The sequence below is a fragment of the Eurytemora carolleeae genome, unplaced genomic scaffold, assembly GCF_000591075.1.
Source record: "Eurytemora carolleeae unplaced genomic scaffold, Eaff_2.0 scaffold352, whole genome shotgun sequence".
NCBI lineage: Eukaryota > Metazoa > Arthropoda > Copepoda > Calanoida > Temoridae > Eurytemora > Eurytemora carolleeae.
In genome coordinates this window covers 104,795-125,261 of record NW_019396295.1, presented here as the reverse complement: position 1 = coordinate 125,261, position 20,467 = coordinate 104,795, and the positions used below count along the sequence as shown (strand labels likewise).

The following is a 20,467-nucleotide window of genomic DNA, read 5'->3' as shown; positions in this document are numbered from 1 at the left end:
AAGATCGAATTTTGATGGAGACAAATATTTGAAATTTTGATCATTCATAAACCTTCCCTGGGGTCCCTAGATGTCCCACAAAAATTTGGGCCCGATCGGTTCAGCCGTTTTGACGTTTATTGGATACAAACAAACAAATAGACACCCAGACAGACAAGCCAAATTTATATATAGAATAAGAGTTGAGTTAGGATGTAGATTACAGAGACACCAATATAGAATGAGATTTGAATTATATTGTATGTGCACATATTTATTCATAAGAGATATAATTTCCAAATCCAATTAAACTAGCACTTTAATGTAGATTACACACTGATACTAGGATACAATGGTAGGTTGTTGGCAAGGGTGTAGACAGAAATAAATCTAAGGGGAGGGGGAGTGAAATATGCGAGAAGCGCAAATTTTTTTTCCCTCCTAGGAGCTCCGAGGGAAGGGGGGGGGGCGGCAAAATTTGACTTGTAAATTCAATACATTTGGCTGCGGATACTTTAAAGGTCAATGACCTCACAAGTACCATGTTCTATGTTCTTCACTCTTTAGTTTCAGATTTTAAAAGTGTGATAGCTCTTAGTTCTAGGGGGGGCTACGCTTCCCCCTTTACAGGCCTAGGGGAAGCACTGCCCCTCTTCTTCCCCTCCCCCCCCCATATACGCCCTTGGTGTTGGTGTTATCTTTATACAGACAATCTATTATTTCAACTGTAAAAGACGACATTTCATCGGAGTCTTTAATTTCAAATTGCTGTACACCGCCCGGAGCAATTACGTTATCAGCTGGTGCTTCATTGGCATTTATTATTTCACATAAAAGTTGTTTTGCCCCGAAAATATGAATTTTTAACTCACACTTAAATCCATAAAACAGTGAAACCTCTAACCTAACATTGCAATACACAAAAGTGAAGTATTTTTAGAAATATGAAATTGTTCAGCAAAAACCAGCTTAATTTTCAAGATTTTGGAGGATTTGATGTTAAAATAGTTTGCTCCAATAGGCATTTTTTTCTTCACAGGTATTTTTTAAAGAACCATTAACTGTGAGAAAATTTCTCCTTTCTATTGCTCAACTGCGTAACTCATGTTTGCAAAGGAACTGAGTTTTTTGCCACAAACTCAAATCTACAAATCCCCGTTATAATTGCACCTTGAATTGGTGTAAACCTTTTATATTTCAAACTTTAACTATTTGATCTTTTAGAATTTTCATAGTCTAAAATTTTTCAAGTCTCAGAAATCAGGTTGCGAAGATATAGGGACTACAGACAATCAGAATTCGTGGCAAAAACTCAGTTTCTTTATTACGGGATACTGGTTACGAAAGTGACATGTTGGTAGATATCAAGATGAAAAAATGGGCAAGAATTATTTTTATAAAAATAGTAAAAAATCAATGTTTAATAAGGAGCTGAACACTTTTTCTAATTTACTAATTTCTAATTTTCTAATCCTTACATTTTTAAAACCTGACAACGTAGACTTTGAAATTTCAAACTATGAACTCTTCTTTTAGATCAACAATTCTTAACTTGATTTAGTACAGGTTTTATACAATTATAGCTTACAAAGATATAGGGAATTATAAAGTTAGAGTTTGTGGCAAGTGTTTAGTGCCTTGGTTTCAAGAATTGCTAGTAAAGTGGGATTGAGTCTTATATTTTATAAAAAATGTTATGTTTGATAAAATTAAAGTTTGTTGGACTAAACATATTATTTTTATTTCATGTAAAGTTGAATTCTCACACTCTGCACACTTTGTTCTCGAATATGATACCCAAGAACCCAAAAATAAAAATATTACAATTTTGCATTTTTAAATTTTAGTTTAGTGACACACATTGTATATAGAAATTTTTTAAACAATGATACTTAAACTTAACAATATTCAAATATAGATTAGATATCCATTTTTAATTTTTTTAAATGATTATTTTCATTTGCGGTTCCTCAGAATCAAATTGTGATTTCCGCAGAATAAGACAATTTTCAAGCTAGACAAACAATGTTTTCTTCCACACATATCGATCAGATTACGTTTTCAAAGGCACCACTGTAAACCAGGCATGCCTTTTTTTAATGTAGGGTCACTTAGAATTACTATGCAAAGTCCAATAAAGCCTATATTACCACTTGCACCAGGTTTGTATTAAATAATATATCGGCAATTTTGATTAAATAAGCAATTGTTAGTTGATTGACAAAATTATAAATCTCCTCGGTTTTCTATATTTTTAATTTATTTCTATTTCATTATATATTTTCAGACTGGTTTTGGCCGGGTCCAGCTCATTTCTTAGAACTATTCTTAAGGTTGGTTTGTAATAAATACAGTTTGAACATACCTAGATAAATTCCGTTGTACATTGTCTGTAAATCTAACTGCGCTAATCCTTAAATACGCAAAACTTGTATTGTGACTAGCTACATATTGTTTTTAGCTTAACTACGATGATATATATCTGCGCACATATTGTAAATACATATAAGAACTTAACATGTAAGATATTTTGTAAATACACATTAGTTAGCATAGACTCCGCTTTAAATACAGTAATAGAAGTACTTTGGTCCTTAAGAAAGTTTTAAAATGAAAAATCTTCTTTATTGTTACTCGATTAAAGTTTAAAGACGTATCTCTTTAAATTAAACTTTGTTGTAAGTTTAATATGATATTTAAACTACTTACTGCGCCTAGGATGTTGATTTAGAGGATGATTATTGTATCCTCATTTTACCTGAAAATACCCCAGAAGAAGTGGAGAACATGGTATCCCTACTGTACAGTATGGATGCAGCTTTCGCAAAACCGGTTTCAAGGATAGTGGATCAGTTGGGTATTGGGGAATTTAGCCAATCAAGACCCATAACAGGTACATAGTCACACAGTGTACATATTTTTTAATCAATATGTACAAAGTATAATTCGGTGATGGGGATGGACCAAACCTCTGTAGAGTAAAAAAGTAAATGTTAGTTCCACATTTATTGAAAATATATATCGGTCTGGGTTGATCCTCGTCAGTTTTTGAGATTAACATGTATGTCAATATACTTGGACAATTATGTACACAAATAATAGAAGAAAATGTTTCATTTTCAAACTGGTTTTTGTTGGGAAAACAATTTTTTTTGGTTTAAAAGTATATAAGTTGTAAAATTTGCAAGTTTAAAATTAAATAGCATTTCTTTGTTTAATGAAACAATTGTGATTTTATTTTTTATTAAAGAGCAATTTCTCTCTGCTGGGGGAAGCACACGCACACCTGAAACAGAAAAGAAAACGAAGCTAGAAGATAAAAATTCGGTATACAACTATTATGATTTTGCAATATAATATTTAGAATGATTACCATAAAACTATAAACAGAACTGAGAACAATTTTGATGAAAACTCAGAAATCAGAGACCAAAAGAAATTTCTTAAACACACGATAAATGCGCCTTTAAAAAAAGGTAAAAAATAGAACATTTTATCTTTAGTAGACAAATTATTAAACATTTTAAAAAGAATATTGAATTTATGGAAACTGTTTTTATAAACATTTTTATTTTTTATCTTGTGTTGTAACTTTTCAAGGTGGATTGAATGGAAGCAAATACACGTGCAATTTTTGTACCTTCTCCACAGACCGGAAGTTTAGTTTATCAAGACATCTTGACCGGAAACATCCTGACACTGGACCAGGTTAAATATGCAAATCTAAGGTTCCAAGAATGTAATGTAAATCATGGTTTTAGTAAGAACTCTACTGTCTTAAACCTGAACCTGAACCTCGGAATCAATATTATTCTAGAGTTAGTTTTTAAATAATGCAAGACAATCTGAAATTAAAGTTTATTTATTTTAATTTAAAAATTTAAAATTTTACATATTTCAAACACAGTCTTTTTTTCTGAAGAGATATATAAATTAACATGTTTTTACGGAACCAAATAAGTATATCTTAAAACGAGATAAGTTGCCAGGTTCTACCAGTAATTCTATAAAAACTAATTTAATCCTTATATTCAAATTGTATCACGAAGGTGTTTAGCAAACAATGAATTAAATGAGATTTCTTTTTAGATTCTGGAGATTTGAATGCGGCTGAATCAAATAAGTTAACCGGAACAGAACTATACCAAGGGTGTATGCCTGACGAACAGGACTTAATGGACTGTATTGCTGTTCAAGAATTAGAAGAAACAGCTGTGCAGATGCAACAAAATCAAAATGGTGAAAATTTGGTGATAATTCATTACATGCGTTTATAAAATTTAATTAATAATATTAAATTTTAAATTTTTTTAACAAATCAAAAATAAAATTGCTTTACAATATTAAATGCTTTCATTTTAGTAAAATATGAAAAATATTTCAAATCTCACAAAATCTATACATAGATCCTGAACCGACGCTGTACCCTTGTAATATCTGTGAATTTTCGACGAAAAAAATGCACACTTTGAGAAAACACAAGTTTACAGAGCATCCAGACCATGTGGCAGGTAAACCTAGACATTTTTTCTAATAAAAAACTATTTCGTTTGATGCAAGGAAAGTTAATTGCGGTCGCGTATACATATTGAAACCAGTTCTCTCTGGGCGGAATTTGTAAACAAGAATAAATGCATCAGTGTTCGTCTGGTATCCGAGGACGATAAAAAACATTTAATTTTAAAATTCACATAATAGTTTCCTATGACCAGAATATTTCATTGATTTTTGATGTGAAAATGGATCCCATGTGAGGCTGTGACATCCGTCTTGTGTTTACTTTTCCGCCCAAATAACTTTCCTTGCATTATAACCTTGGTTTGATGTGTGTATTATAGTGGAGGAGGATTTGAAAAGGTTCTCATGTGAACAATGTGAGTTTACGTCCGACAGAAGATATAGTTTGCAGAGACACATGGAAAGGAAACATCCGGATTTAAAGAAAACAGGTTATAATCTCAAATAGGGTGCGACTCATACAACTGTACAATATAAAGACGACATTTAAGCAACTTTTGTGTATTTGATGTTTTTATAAAACAAATAGTTTCTTAGTAGCTCAAAATCTTCATATAAAGTGAAATGGGTTTATGCAGTAAACTGTGCACAAATTATGTGTTTCACATTCATTGAACTATTTAATATCATGATTTGAGTCTTAAAGTCGTCTTCCTTTCCCCACTTTATATTCAGGGTGTCTAAAAAACGGAGAACAGTGGTCTACAGACTCGTTTGTAATAGGATTTAAAGATTGAGACAAATTTTTAAAATCTATGTACAATTCTTGATTCAATGAGGTTAATTTTAATCTTATTGATCTAAAAATGACAATTTTATAGGCTCCTAAAGGTTCCAACTGGAGTGAGTAATTTTGGTAAAAATTAAATAATCTCACAATTTTGTATCAAAGTCTACAGACTTATCTGTCCTTTTTTAATATCTACGTAGAATTTCCGATTTGTTAAGCGCAATATAAAGGCCTGTAGATCTAATCGGCTCCTAAAATAGCTATCCTGGACCCTGCTGTCTCCGAAAAGACTATTTTTTAAGTTAGATAAAGAGCCCAAAATTGTCTTGCTGCTAATGGTGGACATCTTGAATAATATTGTTATTAACTGTAAACTAAACTGTAATAAACTGTAACCTAACATTGAATACAAAATTGTGCAAACGGAGATTATCTTTTACCAAATTTACTCACTCCAGTTGGAAACTTTAGGAGTCTATAAAATTGTTATGTTTAGATCTACAAGCCTAAAAATTAAACTCCTGATTAGAAATTTGACGTAGATTTTAAAAATGATCTCAATTTTTAAAATCCGATAACAAACGAGTCTGTAGACCCTGATTCCCCGTTTATTGAGACACTGTAAAAAATATGAAATGCATTTTCTTAATGATTTATTGATCTGTTCGTCATTTTATCCGTCTAAACATTAAGTTGTTTTTAATATGTGTTTTATATAGTTCTCAGTTTTACAGTACACAAAGCAACCTGAGGTGTACACTGTACATGTGTATTTATTTTTTAAACCTTTATTTAACTGTTGAATAGAAGAAGAAAAAGATTCAGCATTATTATTATTATTTTAGTAATTATTGATAGTTATATTCTAGTTTCTACTGCTCAACCCTACACCTGTGAAAGATGTCCCTACACTGCCCAGCTGTACTCTATACTACAAGAACATGTACATAAAGTACATAATAAACCTGTTCCTATTCTTCCTTGTGATAAATGTGAATATGTAGCACCTAGCAGGCTCAAACTAAAGCAGCACAGAAGTATGAAACATGAAAAAAGCATTTTTAATTGTGACAAATGTACCTTTTCTGCGCGCAAGTTTTCAATGGTAAAAAGACACAAAATAAGCGAGCACGGTGGGTTTTCGTGTCCGCACTGTGAATACACTACAAATCTACTTCCAAGCCTTAGGTAACAAAAAGATGATAATTCTGATGATTTTTATATCTTTGTTATTATTGTTATCATCATTATCATTATTATCAGTATTATTATTATTATTCATTATTATTATCATTATCATTATCATTATCATTATCATTATCATTATCATAATTATTATCTTTATCATCATTATTATAATTATTATTATGTTTAAAGAATCCATGTGTCTGGGAAACATGAAGGTGCTAAGTATCTATGTGATCAGTGTGCTTATGTTGGATCATTTCTAACAAGTCTACATGCACATAAAAAGAAGGTACATTTAACTTATTTAGCTTTATTTAAGAAAGTGATCACTCACCACAAACTTTAATTTTCTATTTTTTATATCAACATAATGACAATATGATCTAGTGGAATTCATAGATTTAAAAGATCTGAGATGGAATTTAAAGAATTTAAGCCGCGGTTTAAATCCGCCAAAACCCGGTTTAAATTAAGCGCCGGTTTAAATCTTGAAACATTTGATTACAATTTTAAGTGGAACCAACCATATTTAAACACCGGCTTAAATTTAAACCGCCGCTCAAATTCTTTAAATTCGGCCACAGGACTTCAGGTTGCAAAGATATAAAGATGAGCAAATTAGATTTTAAGGAGAAAAGTCAATTTTATTTTATTCTTTCTTGTTTTCTAGACCATACTAGGGGTTCCAGTGGGGAGAGGTGGGGTGGCAATTCTGATAAATAATTTCTTATTAATATATTTTTAATCCTTAAATTAAAAATAATTAAAAATACAAATATTGACCACGAGAGAAAAATGTTTTCAAGACTAGGTAATGGGAAACCATTTTAGATTTAACGACAAGGAATTTAATGATTGTGAAATAGAATTTTGTGAAAAAGAAATTTTACTTTGCATAAAGTTTGGTAATTTCTTCATTCTGTATTTAATTTAGGGTGATAACAGTAATTTCAATCATTATATCCAACATTTCACTAAAAATATGCTACGGAGAGAAAAATATTAAATATTCAATTTCCTTGTAAAATGAAAAAATATTTTACAGGGAATTGATTAAACAAGTTTTGCTGCAAATCTTAAATATAAGACGATATTCTCTTTTTTCTAATTCCATTTTCCATTTGAGATACTCTTCCTATTGTTTTGGAATCAGCTAATCTTATATTTTGAATTTCTTCCATAAATAATATAGGGGTGAATTTTCGGTAAAACTCAAAACCTGACTTTGTCATGTGAGTTTACCAAAATATCAAACAGTTTTAAGTATTGCAAGAAAAACATTTTGTTTATGGCGAAACTCTAAAGTAATCTTCATTTAAAAATCGTAAACAATTCCTTTAAGGTCCATGAGGGTGCACGGTATTCCTGTGATAGTTGTGAGTTTACTACAACGAGTTCCAGTGCTTTGGGAAAGCACAAACAGATCAAACACCTGGGCGTCAAGTACTTTTGTGATCAGTGTGAATATTCAACAACCATTAGATTTAGTTTAAAAACACACATTCAGGTTTGTAATAAAATATTTAATAAAAATGTAGATATTTCTAAAAATAACTTTTTACTTCTAACCTCTCATGAGTAGTTCACAACCCTAGCAACCTGATCTCGTAGACCTTTGAAATTTCCACTATCAGATTGAAAATGTATATGGATTATACAATGTAGAAAAGGAAGACAACTGTTAAATTCAAGTTCTGAGTTAAAAAAGTTCAATGAAGATGAAACACAGGAATTATTCATCACAGTATATTCAAATAGACGAAACAGACCCATCCCTGATTAAGTTAAATTTCAACCTACTGGTAAACTATTTGCTTTACCAGAGGCCTAATTTAAAGGATTTGAGCTGCGGCTTAGATTTAAGCCGCGGCTCAAATATGGTTGGTTCCACTTAAAATCGTAATCAATGTTTCAAGATTCAAGCTGGCGCTCAATTGAAACCTGGTCTTAGGGGATTTGAGACGCGGCTCAAATTCATTAAATTCCTTACATATTGTCTTCCCATCTATAGTTTTGGGGGTTCCACTAAAATATTAGACAATACAATGTAATCGTTTTTATATTTAGAATAAACACACGATATACAAATACAAAAACAGATGATTGTTTGTTTCAGTCGAACCACGATGGTATCCGGCATCCCTGTAATGAATGCAGCTACCAGGCGACAACTTTACAGATCTTGAAGAGTCACAAGAAGAGCATCCATGAAGGGGTTCGCTATCCCTGTGATATGTGTGGATATGCTGCTACTGCTAAATATAAACTGAAATTACACAAGATGAAAAGGCATGTTACAGAGTAAATGGTCAAACTTATGATTTAAATTTTATTTAATTGATAATTTAAAAAATTAGATTATTTTAATTATTTTTCTGTAATAGTGAATAATAAGAAAAATAAAACCGTATTTTTAAAAATTAATACTTTTTTAACGAATTCCATCATTACTGTGCTTTTTAGAAAGATAATACGCATTTAGAATTAAGCTTTTTGAAACATTTCAAAAGTGTGTATAAAAAGTACGCTGTATACAATTTATAATATATGGTATTACAATTAGTGACGGTATATGAGGTTTTTATCTATCTGTCTTAGGAGACGACATTTTCCGTACATTAGAGAGCATCTAGAGTAGCAAACCTTATTATATAACCTTGCTCACAATAAGACTATCACTGTTGTAAGTGTAGTATTGTTTGAAAACCAGGTGTTTTTTTTTACTATTTCTATCGGGTTTAGGAAATCTTGAATTAAAGTTTTTGTTAACAATGCTTTGATATCTGAACCCTCTTAAAGATACTATAGACGGTATTTCAAGGGACCAAAGACGGTATTTCAAGGGACTAAAGACGGTATTTCAAGGGACTATAGGCGGTATTTCAAGGGACTATAGGCGGTATTTCAAGGGACTATAAACGGTATTTTAAGGGGCTATAGACGGTATTTCAAGGAACTATAGACGGTATTTCAAGGAACTATAGACGGTATTTCAAGGGACTATAGACGGTATTTCAAGGGACTATAGACGGCATTTCAAGGGTATGTACAGTATTTCAAGGGACTAAAGACGGTATTTCAAGATACTTTAGACGGTATTTCAGATATCCATTATTTTATTTCAAAAATTGTTATTTTTGATCGTGATTTCTCTATAAAGTGAAAAGATACAGAGAAAGTTATCAGAATTAAATACAATTTAAGCTTTAAAAGAATATGATATCTTCCACATTTTTAAACAGATAAATGGTTCAAGTGTACCGTTGTGAATTGGGCATGCCCCTCCTCACATAGAAAGTTCCTTATATAATCCTGTTCCCAAGGTGAATTCTATTGTTTAAATGTACTTAGTACTTAAGTTTGAGAGTGTATTGCAAACTATTAGATAAAAGAATCCGACCTGGATTCATCTTGCATAATTATTGAACTTTAATCTCAGAATTCCTAAAGATATTCTGTTATAAAATACATATCGTAAGAAACTGCAAAAATGGAAAATTTTTCTGCACTGTTTGACCCGTGCAAATTTAACTATACCAAGCCTCCACGATACATCAGAGAAATTGAGTTTTAGTCTTATTTTCTAATCCCTATATCTTTGCCAACCCTTGTTATAGACCTTAGATATTTCAAACTATGAATTCTGATAGATCAGCTAGTCAATGTATGAATTCTGATAGATCAGCTAGTCAATGTATGAATTCTGATAGATCAGCTAGTCAATGTATGAATTCTGATAGATCAGTTAGTCAATGTATGAGTTCTGATAGATCAGCTAGTCAATGTATGAATTCTGATAGATCAGCTAGTCAATGTATGAATTCTGATAGATCAGCTAGTCAAAGTATGAAATGTCAAAAGCTTAAACTATCAGGTTACAAAGATATAGGGATTCAAAAGTTTGAGGTAAAATTCAAATTCTTTTATGCTAAAACGCGATAAATACATTTTCAAAAATCAAATTCTGAACTGAATTTTTTTTTAATCTATCATAATTTTTGAGACATAAGATATACCTTTTCTAAAAAATATTATTAAGATTTAAATCAATCTTTTAAAGAAAAAAAGTTAAATAGAATTACAAAATATCAAAAAATTAAAGATTTCAACAAAATCAACTCAGTATTTGTTCAGTTGGGTAAGAACCTTCAAAGTTTTGAATAAAGGAATTGAGTCTTTGCCACAAACTCAAATGTTCTAATCCCTATTTATTTACAATTTGATGGTGGAAACCTTTGATATTTCAAACTTATAGTTTGTGGCAAAGACTCAACTCAATTGCTTAATAGCGCAGGCTCAGAACTGTTTATAGCGGAGACTGGAGACTGGAGAGGTTTGGAACTGAATAGGAAATCTGGGAAGCTCATGAAAAATGGTTTCCAAAAGTACATATTACATAGAAATTTATAAAAACTGATTATTATTGTTATCATTATTTGATTTTGTAAGATATGTTCAAAGGAATTGAGTCTTTGCCACAAACTCTGATTTTCTAATCACTATATTTTTGGAACCAAATGTTGCATACCTTAGATATTTCAAACTATGAATTCTGTTAGATTAAGTTTTCTGAGTTTGAAATATCAAAGGTTTACAACATCGTGTACTAAAGATATTGAGGTTTTAATATTTGATTTTGTTCCAAAGACTCAATTCCTTTGGTTTAAGAGGTACTGATGAGCCATAGCTTAGTTCGGTTTTAACGTTTCACAAATATCAAAGACATTTTACAAACTTATTTGTGTTTTTTTTTAAAAAGTTTGCTTTTTTTGAAAATATTAACCCGAAGAGAAATATATGCAAAAAAACAAACAAAAACTTTAAAGACAAAAACCTTAACTTTTAACTAAAAAAACTAGAAAAAAAGTAACAACCTTTATGTATGTGTCTTTCTGCTGAAAATTCTGCTGAAAGGAATAGTCAAAGTATAAATACTTTGAAGGTTTTCGCACTGTTGCTGCACTGGTGTAGGAATAAGAAAAATTTTGTGGAGAGTCTTCACCTTTCAATTGTTTTAATCCTAGTTTCTTAATTCATTCTTTTAGAAATGATTTTTGTGGATTTTTATTTAATTTTTGGCAGATTTTGCTATATGGTTTGATGGGCAATAGCAATAATTTTTCTAACCTTTTCTTAAAAATTAAGCGCAAGTCAGGCTTACTTTTTTTACTAAAAAGTATGAAGGAGTTTAATCTCAAGTGACCCTCCATTTTAAGAGGGACATCCTCAATTTACAAAGGTACTCTTCAAACCTTTGACTGATCATCTATAGACAGAGATCTTGCAGTAAATACACAACGAATCTGAAAACGAAGATATCCCAGAGGAGGCTAATCCTTGCTTTGGTTTGCTCCAATTATAATTTTATAATTTTTATTCTTATATCTTATAGATAAAAAAATTGTTTAAATTTGTACATATATATATGAATTTTCGTATAAATTTGACAAAGTTTTATATCAATTTCTCGAGACAGAAACATCAGATATAACTTTCATGTGTTGCGATCAAGAGCTAAAGTGATTACCTTTCAGTCTATACCCCCTTTCATTTTTTCCTGTACAGTCCCTTTAAAAAACATTCTGTAAAAGTTTGCTTTTATAAAACTATTACCCTAAGGGAATATAAATATAAGGTAAAAATTAAGCTAAGAAGATTGTTTTTGTTCTTTTTTAAATATCTTCGTTTATGGTTAAAATTTGGCATACGACGGTTAGAAAAGCAAATGTCTATAGGAAAACCTAGTTGTGGAACGTTTTTAAGGTCAAAACATTTTTAAATTTTTTTAAAATTCGGTGATGGTGATGGACCAAACCTCTATAGAGTAAAAAAGTAGATGTTAGTTCCACATTTATTGAAAATATATTTCTGTCTGGATTGACCCTCGTCAGTTCTTGATATTGTTTCTGTCACAAAGGTTAAAAACGAACTTTTCTATTGGCCATTACAAGTTCTATGTATTGTTCTTATTTTGTAGTTGATATCATATAATCGACCTATTTCAAGAACAAATATTAAATTAAAAAAGTTTATTTGAATTTCAATAAATGTCAATAGAGACTTCTACGTGATTTCCTCTTCTTATTTACTTGATTATTCTGAACCTGGGATTTCTATTTGTTCTTATCTCTCCCTGTATATCCCGGTATATAACATCAAGCAAATGCTTTCACCTTCAGTTACTCATTCAGATCAAAGATGTCAGTAAGCTTAGAAACAAAGGTAATTGACATTTTACTATTTATGGGACTGTGAGCGTAATTTGAAGTGAGCTTTTATGCAAAAATAACAATGTCTGATTCATAAAAGCGTTGACTGATCAAGTGTAAATGAAATATCCATGTTTATAATTTTGAAAACGGATTATTATTAATTGTGGTTTCAAAAGTGACTTGCGCATTTCTATTGTAGAAAAACATAAAGAATATGTTAAACATTTTTTATCAAATAACGGTTTCAAGGGTACCGTTGTGAATCAGGAATTGCCATCTTTACGTGGAGTTATACCTTTAATACACGTCAAATACAATTTTATATTTCATTATTTTTATGTATATTTAAAAGTTACACCAGAGATTTTTAGTAATTAATATTTTTTTCAGAGCCAATTTGGATATTCTTTCGGTTGCGGTGTTCCGCAAGGAATTGCTTCGAGTCCCAAGGAGACCTTTATGTTTGGCAATCCTAAACCTGCGGGTGGGGATTTCTATCAACTCATTGGTAAACAGTCTCAACAAACTAGCTTTGGAGGTACTTAATTAGCTCTAGTTAAATGATTCATTTTGATCAGCTTTAGCTTAATAATATACTTTAATCAGTTTTAGTTGAATGATAAATTGAAAACAAATTTGGGAAAAAAAATACTTACAGTAATAGTAATGTTTTTAGGTGCTCCTGCTACTGCACCGAATACTTATACTCCGGTAAGACCCAGAAAGCAGAAAACTAACTTTAGATTCACTCTAGGTACTTATTTATTTCGATTATTAAAATATTTAATTTTGATTCTAAAATAATGAAAAGTAATCAGTATTTTTATTTAGATGAAACCTCTGGTAAGCTCACCCAAAGACAAAGAGAATTCTATGAAGAAAATGGATTCCTTGTAATTCCAAACCTTATCCCTGATGAATTGATTGATGAATGCCGGAAACGGTTTCTCGATCTTGTAAACAAGAAGGCAGAGGCCGGAAGTATTTTATTGATGAAAGACCTGTCTCTCAAGGACAAGAAAGGGTTGCCCAATGAAAGAATTTACAACAAAATTCAAGATTATGTGTGGGACGAAGTTCTCTCCAAGTATGTTTGTCTACCGGAGTTACTTGACTATGTACAGTGTTTTACCGGTAGTGATATTCGTGCAGTACACTCTATGTTGATCAACAAACCTCCAGATGTTGGAACTAAGACCTCTAGGCACCCACTTCATCAGGTATGTACTACAGTGTACATGGGTCCAATCGTTTCATGATCTAAACCTGCACAAGGTTTTGCTGTTCTAAAGTAACCGTACAGCATATATATTCACTCTTTATAACAAAGTTTAGAGTATTTTTTAATGAAAATTATGTTTAGGACTTGCATTACTTCCCATTCCGTCCTGCTGATCGTATAGTAGCTGCTTGGACCGCAATGGAACATATTGATGATACTAACGGTTGTCTGGTTGTACAGCCTGGGACTCATAAAGGAGGTTTAGAACAACATGATTACCCAGACTGGGAGCAGGGGGTTAACAAGATGTATCATGGTATCCGGGGAGCAGAAAACAATCCTAGAGTTCATCTGCACATGGAGAAGGGAGATACGGTGTTCTTTCATCCCTTGATCATCCACGGATCAGGGACCAACACTTCAAATAATTTCAGGTAATAATTCAAATTCAATTAGGTCTTTGTCATAAACTCAAATATCTTTGCAACCTTGTTGTGTAAACTTTTGATATTTCAAACTGAGATTTTTTGATTTAACAGAGTTCATAGTTTGAAATATCTTGGGTTTACGACATTAGGTTAAAAAGATATATATGGGATTAGAAAATCAAGAGATTATCCAATTTTAGGGAAGGGGCAATTGAGATTTTGACAGTTAGCTTAAAGGATTTTTATGTGAAAAACATTACAAATCAATTTCCTGACAAAAACAAATAATCTTCTGTAGGAAAGCAATCAGCTGTCATTACTCCACCAGCAATATAGAATATATTGATGTGAAAGGAACAAGCCAGGAGAATATTGCACAAGAGGTAAAATTTGTCTACAGATTTATTCAATATGTACAAAAGTCAAAAAATAAAAATAAATCTTTTTTTATGATTTCATTTAAAAATACTTTTTTTCAGGTTGAAGAAATTGCAGCCCGGAAAGGAGTTGTCATGGATTTTGTTGATCTTTGGGAGTTCAGATCTAGAGACGTCAGAGGAAGTAAGGCTGAAGCTCATCTCTAGAAGAATAATCTAAAGTCAAAAATTTTGAATGCAATGGCACTCATCCACAACTGTAGAGCTCGATATCCTCTCTGGTAACTTTTCGATATCCCTGCATCAGGGTACAATCACCACGGGATAACACAGAGGAATAAGATTAATCTGTATATTTGCATCAATTGAAGATGTATTGCTCGATCCCCAGGTTTCCATCACAAAGGTTTTGACCTTTGATCAAAACTCTTCAAATAAACATTGAATCTCTTACTAAATGTTTTTCATATATACGTATTTATTTATCTATTTAATATTCCATCATTATATGATATAGCAATTTAATGAAATATTTCTTATAAAAACCATAAAAATAAACGTTTAAATATACTTCTTGAGTTTTTTTTGCTTTGAAATATGTTTATTTGTTTATATATGACGACAGTACTGAACAACAACAAAAAATTAAAGGGATTGTTCCTTGTTCAGATATCATGGTACACTGATAACCAGAAAACTCTGAAATAGAAAGACGACTTTATAGCAATACTTATGTGAAATGGTTCTGTTTTTAATAAATACAGAGGCCCCATAGTAATCTGGACAAATTACGTTGTACATTGTCCGATTTTCGTAGAGTTAAATACGCTCTCATTGGTAAATACACAATTTATGGATTGCGATTAACCTAACCTAGATATGCATATATATATAACTCGGTCAAACCCATATTTGATTGCACGCACAACTTGTAATTACGCTGTTAAAACCTAACTTTAATCTAAGATCTAGAAATATACTCAGTTGATATAGAGACTCCGCTTTGATTACTGCGAGAGAGTAATTTGGTTCTCGTTGAAACATACAAGCTGAGATCATACCCATTGGTTTGGCATTGATAGCTTACAAGCTAGTGTCCGGTTGACATCGATAGCTTATGAGATCGTGCCCATTGGTTTGTCATTGATCGATTAATAGCTAGTGTCCGTGTTGAATTGATAGCTGACGAGATCGTGCCCATTAGTTTGGAATTGATAGAGTATGAGCTAGTGTCCAGTTGACATCAATGGCTCATGAGATCGTGCCCATTGGTTTGGAATGGATAGAGTATGAGCTAGTGTCCAGTTGACATCAATGGCTCATGAGATCGTGCCCATTGGTTTGGCATTGATAGAGTATGAGCTAGTGTCCAGTTGACATCAACTGCTCATGAGATTGTGCCCATTGGTTTTGCATTGATTGATCAATAGATATTAGAAAAAGGATTGAGTCTTTATTAAAAACTAAAATATTCTAATCCCTATATCTGTGAAACCTAGCAGGGTTAATCTTTGATATTTCAAACTTTGATTATTTATATGGACATTGGGTTTCAATAATAGAGTGATTAATCGGAGTTTGTGGGTTAGACTGAATTCTTTTAATCTTCTTTACTAAGCTTAGCTGCTTTTCGCAGTACTCTCCAACATTCTGATATATAATTATAAACACTGGGCTTTCAGGCGCTTCGCGCCCATCTTCTATTTTATTTGTAAACATTTTCAAAATTTTAAGTCAAATTTTGTTGGAGGCAAATTTTGGATATTTTGATCATCAATAAACTTTCCCTAGGGACATGTAAAGTCCGACACAAATTTTAGGTCCGATCAGTTTAGCCGTTTTGACGTTTTTTGGATACGAACAGACTAGCAAAGTATATTTATAATCATATGTTAGATTTTAAAACCCTTTCTTACCGAGAGGCAAATATATAAATATATATATAAATATATATACAGTGATAACCAGGAAACGGTAGAATAGGACATTAGCCAAAACTGAAGTGTATTTGATTGATGATGTTACAAAGCAATTAGCTTTACTGGTAAGTTAAAAATCAACTATTAAGTGAAATGGGCCTGTTTACACTGCACAATTGCTGTGCCTCATGTTTGTTGGACTATATTCAGTCATAATTGGAATCTAAAAGTCCTAAAAATAGTAAAAGGAAAGCCATAATTTCAAAAATTATTAAATAAAAAAATATTTTTTAGTCTACATTACAATATTGGTGTTCCAATACTGTACTTTCAAAAGCCAAAATTGGCTTTCCCTTAATACTGGACACGAACATGCCTTTCTCCCTCGGTTGGAAAGGGTTAATTTCAACAGGTTGGGGAGGAGGGAGAGCGGGGAGGGGGGTTAATCATTAGTGAAAGTAGAGAATATAGGTGTGTGCGGTATAATGGGTGGGGGGGGGGATGTAACTTTTACGAGGTACATAGCGCAAAGTGAGGGAAGGGGTATGGAGAGAAATAGCGGTCAAATGAAACCAGCGGTCAACCAAACTTGCCAGCCTATTCTTAGTATTACTAGATCAACCATAAGTTTACAACCACTTTGAGAAGAAGAAACTTGTATAATGAAACCTTTTGTAAGTATTCAATAATTTTACTATCACTACATTTAATGATTAAATACGCATAAGGTTGCGTAAATGTCGTCTTCCTTTTCTACAGTTTTATTTGTTTTACTGTAAAATATTTTATTTATTAAATACAGATTTATATTTCGACAAAAATTATTATTGTACTTTTAGATTGTATTCCTTGTACTCAGCAGTGCAGTAGCAACTAATAAATTAATTTGGCGGGAAAATGTGGCCGAACCACGTGAAGAGGAAACCATTTCTAATTTGGAAGATTTTTTCTCTTCCGGTGTGACGGGAGATGAGATCTCTCACCAGAGGAATTTTTACAATCCTATTCCGGATCCTTTCCTTCTACAAAAAGAAAGAGATTTAGGTAAATTTTTAATCTAAGTATTTATTGTATAGCTGTGTTCTTTAGCCATGGGGCCAGTGTATAATACAGGGACCAGGTAAGGGTCCCAGAAAATGAGTGTTAATGTTTACCATGAAGGTTTTGAGTTTTAGCCTCAAAAGGGTCTGCTTCTCCAAAGACCCCCCCCCCAAAAAAAAAAGACAAGGTCCTTTATACGTCCCTGTACAAATCTATTTAGCATTTTTAGATCCAAAATTAACCTTTTTGTTTAGAGGCATTTAATTAGCCTTTTGCAATGGGAACCATACAACTGTGGAATGGTAAGATTTCTGAAAGACTCAAGTTATGATTTTAAACAGTCCAATAACCAATTGTGTAGTGTGCACACCCATATTACATCAAAAATATTAACTTCAAACCCAATCCTGGCAAAACATCAAATACATATAAGATGACCTCAATGTCGTCTTCCTTTTTCACAGTTGTGTGGCTCTCACGCTGTACCTATTATTGCAAGATTTTCATGCCTAAATCTAGGTTTGGATGTGCTGACTGCTCTGCTGGGCGGAGGTCTCTCGTTTACACGATGCGAGCGTTCATGTCTCCGCGGTGTGTGTCTTCTCCGCTCCGGTCAATACAGGTAAACTAATGTAACCACTATCCATCTGAACTTTCTTTTTAATTGCCTTCTTCCTTTTTTTGAAATAATACAGTGAGAACCATAAAACTCTGGGATAGGAAGCCGACTTTTTTACTTTAGATAGTCCAATAATCCCTATATCTTAATTTAATTGTGTAAACCTTTGATATTGCAAACTTAGACCGTTTTATCTAACAGAAATTATAGTTTGAAATATTAAATTCCAATTACAGGGTTACAACGATATAGGGGTTAGAAAACCAGCGTTAAGGGCCAAAACTCAATTCAGCTTTCTATGAAAATTATATCGTTTCTAAGAATTTTAAATATCAGCTTGACATATATTTAGATTTGTTCAGAACAATTATAGCTAAATGGCAATTACAAAAAATATATTTGGAAGATTTTATCTTCTGGTTGTTTAGATGTGTTCGAAGATCAAGTTTGGGAGGGGATAGACCTGAAAGTTTAAGGTTTTGTGAAGAGAACTGTCCAAGAAGAAATGGTTTTTGTCAAAGATCAGGCCAAGGATACAGGTTAAAAAAACATTTTTTTATTTTCAAATACAATTTAATGTTATAAAACTGATTATTTTATTTTATTGATGTCTCTGCAAAAGTGCCTTCAGCATTGCTTACTTCAGAAAAAATGTAAAATTTCTTAAAATCAAAAACTTCTCAAGCTTAAAACCTCTTTATCTTTCACATTTAAATAGCTGTTCCCCTAGGTTGTGTTCACAACTTTAATTTTTGAAAAAGAAATATTTTATATATTCTTAATTCTTTTAATCTAAATAGGATTTACGACACTTATCTGTAAATAAGAATGTTTACTGTATTTTACTACTTTTTTACTTCACAAACCAGTTAAATTTTATCTTTTTCTTAAAATCTTAAATTTGATTAAACTAGGTGTGTTCCTGTGACTGTTCTTCCTGAAAGCTTACGTTTCTGTCAACAGAATTGCCCAAGGAACAAAGTTTTTTCAATTTTACAATACATTTTCATTTAATGATTTTACAATTTTACAATATATTTTCTTTTAATGATCTAAGAACGAACTTGGGGTTAGCTATGCGCACCAGATCCGTTATTTCTTTAAATAAACTGTAAAAATGAGTCAGAAATTCCCCCGTCATAAGAAAAAATTGTAAACATTTTCTGATTTAAAATCCGAATCCATTTTTACAGGATGGGTCCAGGATGTGGATTAAAGTCAAATTAATCAAAAATCACCAAAACCTATTTTTTTAAAGAAAAGAATAAAACACAATGTTTGAAGACGGAATGGAATCTGCCGAAGGGCTGGGAACGGATACAGATGCCAACCAAGAGACTAAAAAATCGAAAATCAGCATAATCTGACATAATTTACTGAATCAGCTGACTTATTCTGTTCTTGCATAAATTATAAAATCAGCTGACTTATTCTGATTTTGCAGAAATCATAAAATCAGCTGACTTATTCTGATTTTGCAGAAATTATAAAATCAGCTGACTTATTCTGATTTTGCATAAATTATAAAATCAGCTGACTTATTCTGATCTTGCATAAATTATAAAATCAGCTGACTTATTCTGATCTTGCATAAATTATAAAATCAGCTGACTTATTCTGATCTTGCATAAATTATTAAATCAGCTGACTTATTCTGATCTTGCATAAATTATGAAATCAGCTGACTTATTCTGATCTTACATAAATTATGAAATCAGCTGACTTCTTCTGATCTTGCATAAATTTTAAATTCAGCTGACTTATTCTTATCTTCCATAAATCCGAAAATCAGCTTACTTATTCTGATTTGGCATAAATTTAAAAAACATTATTTACACTGTATAGGATATATTATTTGCAATGAATGTAGTAAGAATTGTATATTTGAATGATGTTCAATGATATGAAAATAAATGTATAACGAGTGATATGTTTTTTTTAATTCCAAAGAACCAAGGAGTTAAGGCGTCATTAAATTGATTTGCGGGGAAATTTAACGCTAAAATAATATAACCTCCAAAAACATAACTGACAAAAATATAACGACCAAAAATTTAACCATTTTAGACCAAAAATATAACTTTTTTAGACCAAAATTATACCCATTTTTAATTAAGCCAAAAATATAAATTTTTTTGACCGCACATAAATTTTTTTTTGACAAAAAACATTTTTAGCTAAAAATATAACCATTTTTAAATACAAATATAACCTTTAACCAAAAATAATAATTT

The 20,467-nt window shown here is 31.6% G+C and overlaps 3 protein-coding genes and 1 long non-coding RNA gene across 5 annotated transcripts; 3 read left to right on the top strand and 1 right to left on the bottom strand.

The window, feature by feature from the left end:
- Positions 1 to 906: 906 nt before the first annotated feature.
- LOC111700401 (zinc finger protein 142) lies at positions 907 to 8,798 on the top strand. Its single transcript, XM_023471288.1, has 13 exons — positions 907 to 1,018; positions 2,267 to 2,312; positions 2,698 to 2,872; positions 3,230 to 3,306; positions 3,344 to 3,455; positions 3,580 to 3,687; positions 4,069 to 4,218; positions 4,386 to 4,490; positions 4,818 to 4,928; positions 6,097 to 6,415; positions 6,605 to 6,704; positions 7,758 to 7,922; positions 8,532 to 8,798. The coding sequence occupies exons 1-13, from the start codon at positions 924 to 926 to the stop codon at positions 8,718 to 8,720; spliced, it is 1,752 nt and encodes a 583-aa protein (XP_023327056.1). The 5' UTR covers positions 907 to 923; the 3' UTR covers positions 8,721 to 8,798.
- On the bottom strand, positions 8,462 to 11,845 carry LOC111700403 (uncharacterized). Of its 2 annotated transcripts, none has more exons than XR_002764987.1 (2): positions 11,290 to 11,845; positions 8,462 to 8,681 (listed from the first exon to the last, which is right to left on the bottom strand). It is a non-coding gene; the product is annotated as an uncharacterized LOC111700403 (long non-coding RNA). The 2 variants fall into 2 exon arrangements; XR_002764988.1 differs by having other exon boundaries at positions 8,462 to 8,670.
- A 685-nt stretch (positions 11,846 to 12,530) lies between these two features.
- LOC111700402 (phytanoyl-CoA dioxygenase, peroxisomal) lies at positions 12,531 to 15,224 on the top strand. The gene is made up of 7 exons (XM_023471289.1): positions 12,531 to 12,637; positions 13,018 to 13,165; positions 13,304 to 13,381; positions 13,459 to 13,847; positions 13,991 to 14,283; positions 14,576 to 14,660; positions 14,757 to 15,224. Exons 1-7 carry the CDS (start codon positions 12,614 to 12,616, stop codon positions 14,859 to 14,861), a joined length of 1,122 nt encoding a protein of 373 aa, XP_023327057.1. The 5' UTR covers positions 12,531 to 12,613; the 3' UTR covers positions 14,862 to 15,224.
- A 1,925-nt stretch (positions 15,225 to 17,149) lies between these two features.
- LOC111700400 (uncharacterized) lies at positions 17,150 to 20,154 on the top strand. Its single transcript, XM_023471287.1, has 6 exons — positions 17,150 to 17,247; positions 17,413 to 17,617; positions 18,134 to 18,236; positions 18,662 to 18,772; positions 19,148 to 19,207; positions 19,518 to 20,154. The coding sequence occupies exons 1-6, from the start codon at positions 17,236 to 17,238 to the stop codon at positions 19,573 to 19,575; spliced, it is 549 nt and encodes a 182-aa protein (XP_023327055.1). The 5' UTR covers positions 17,150 to 17,235; the 3' UTR covers positions 19,576 to 20,154.
- Positions 20,155 to 20,467: the final 313 nt, after the last annotated feature.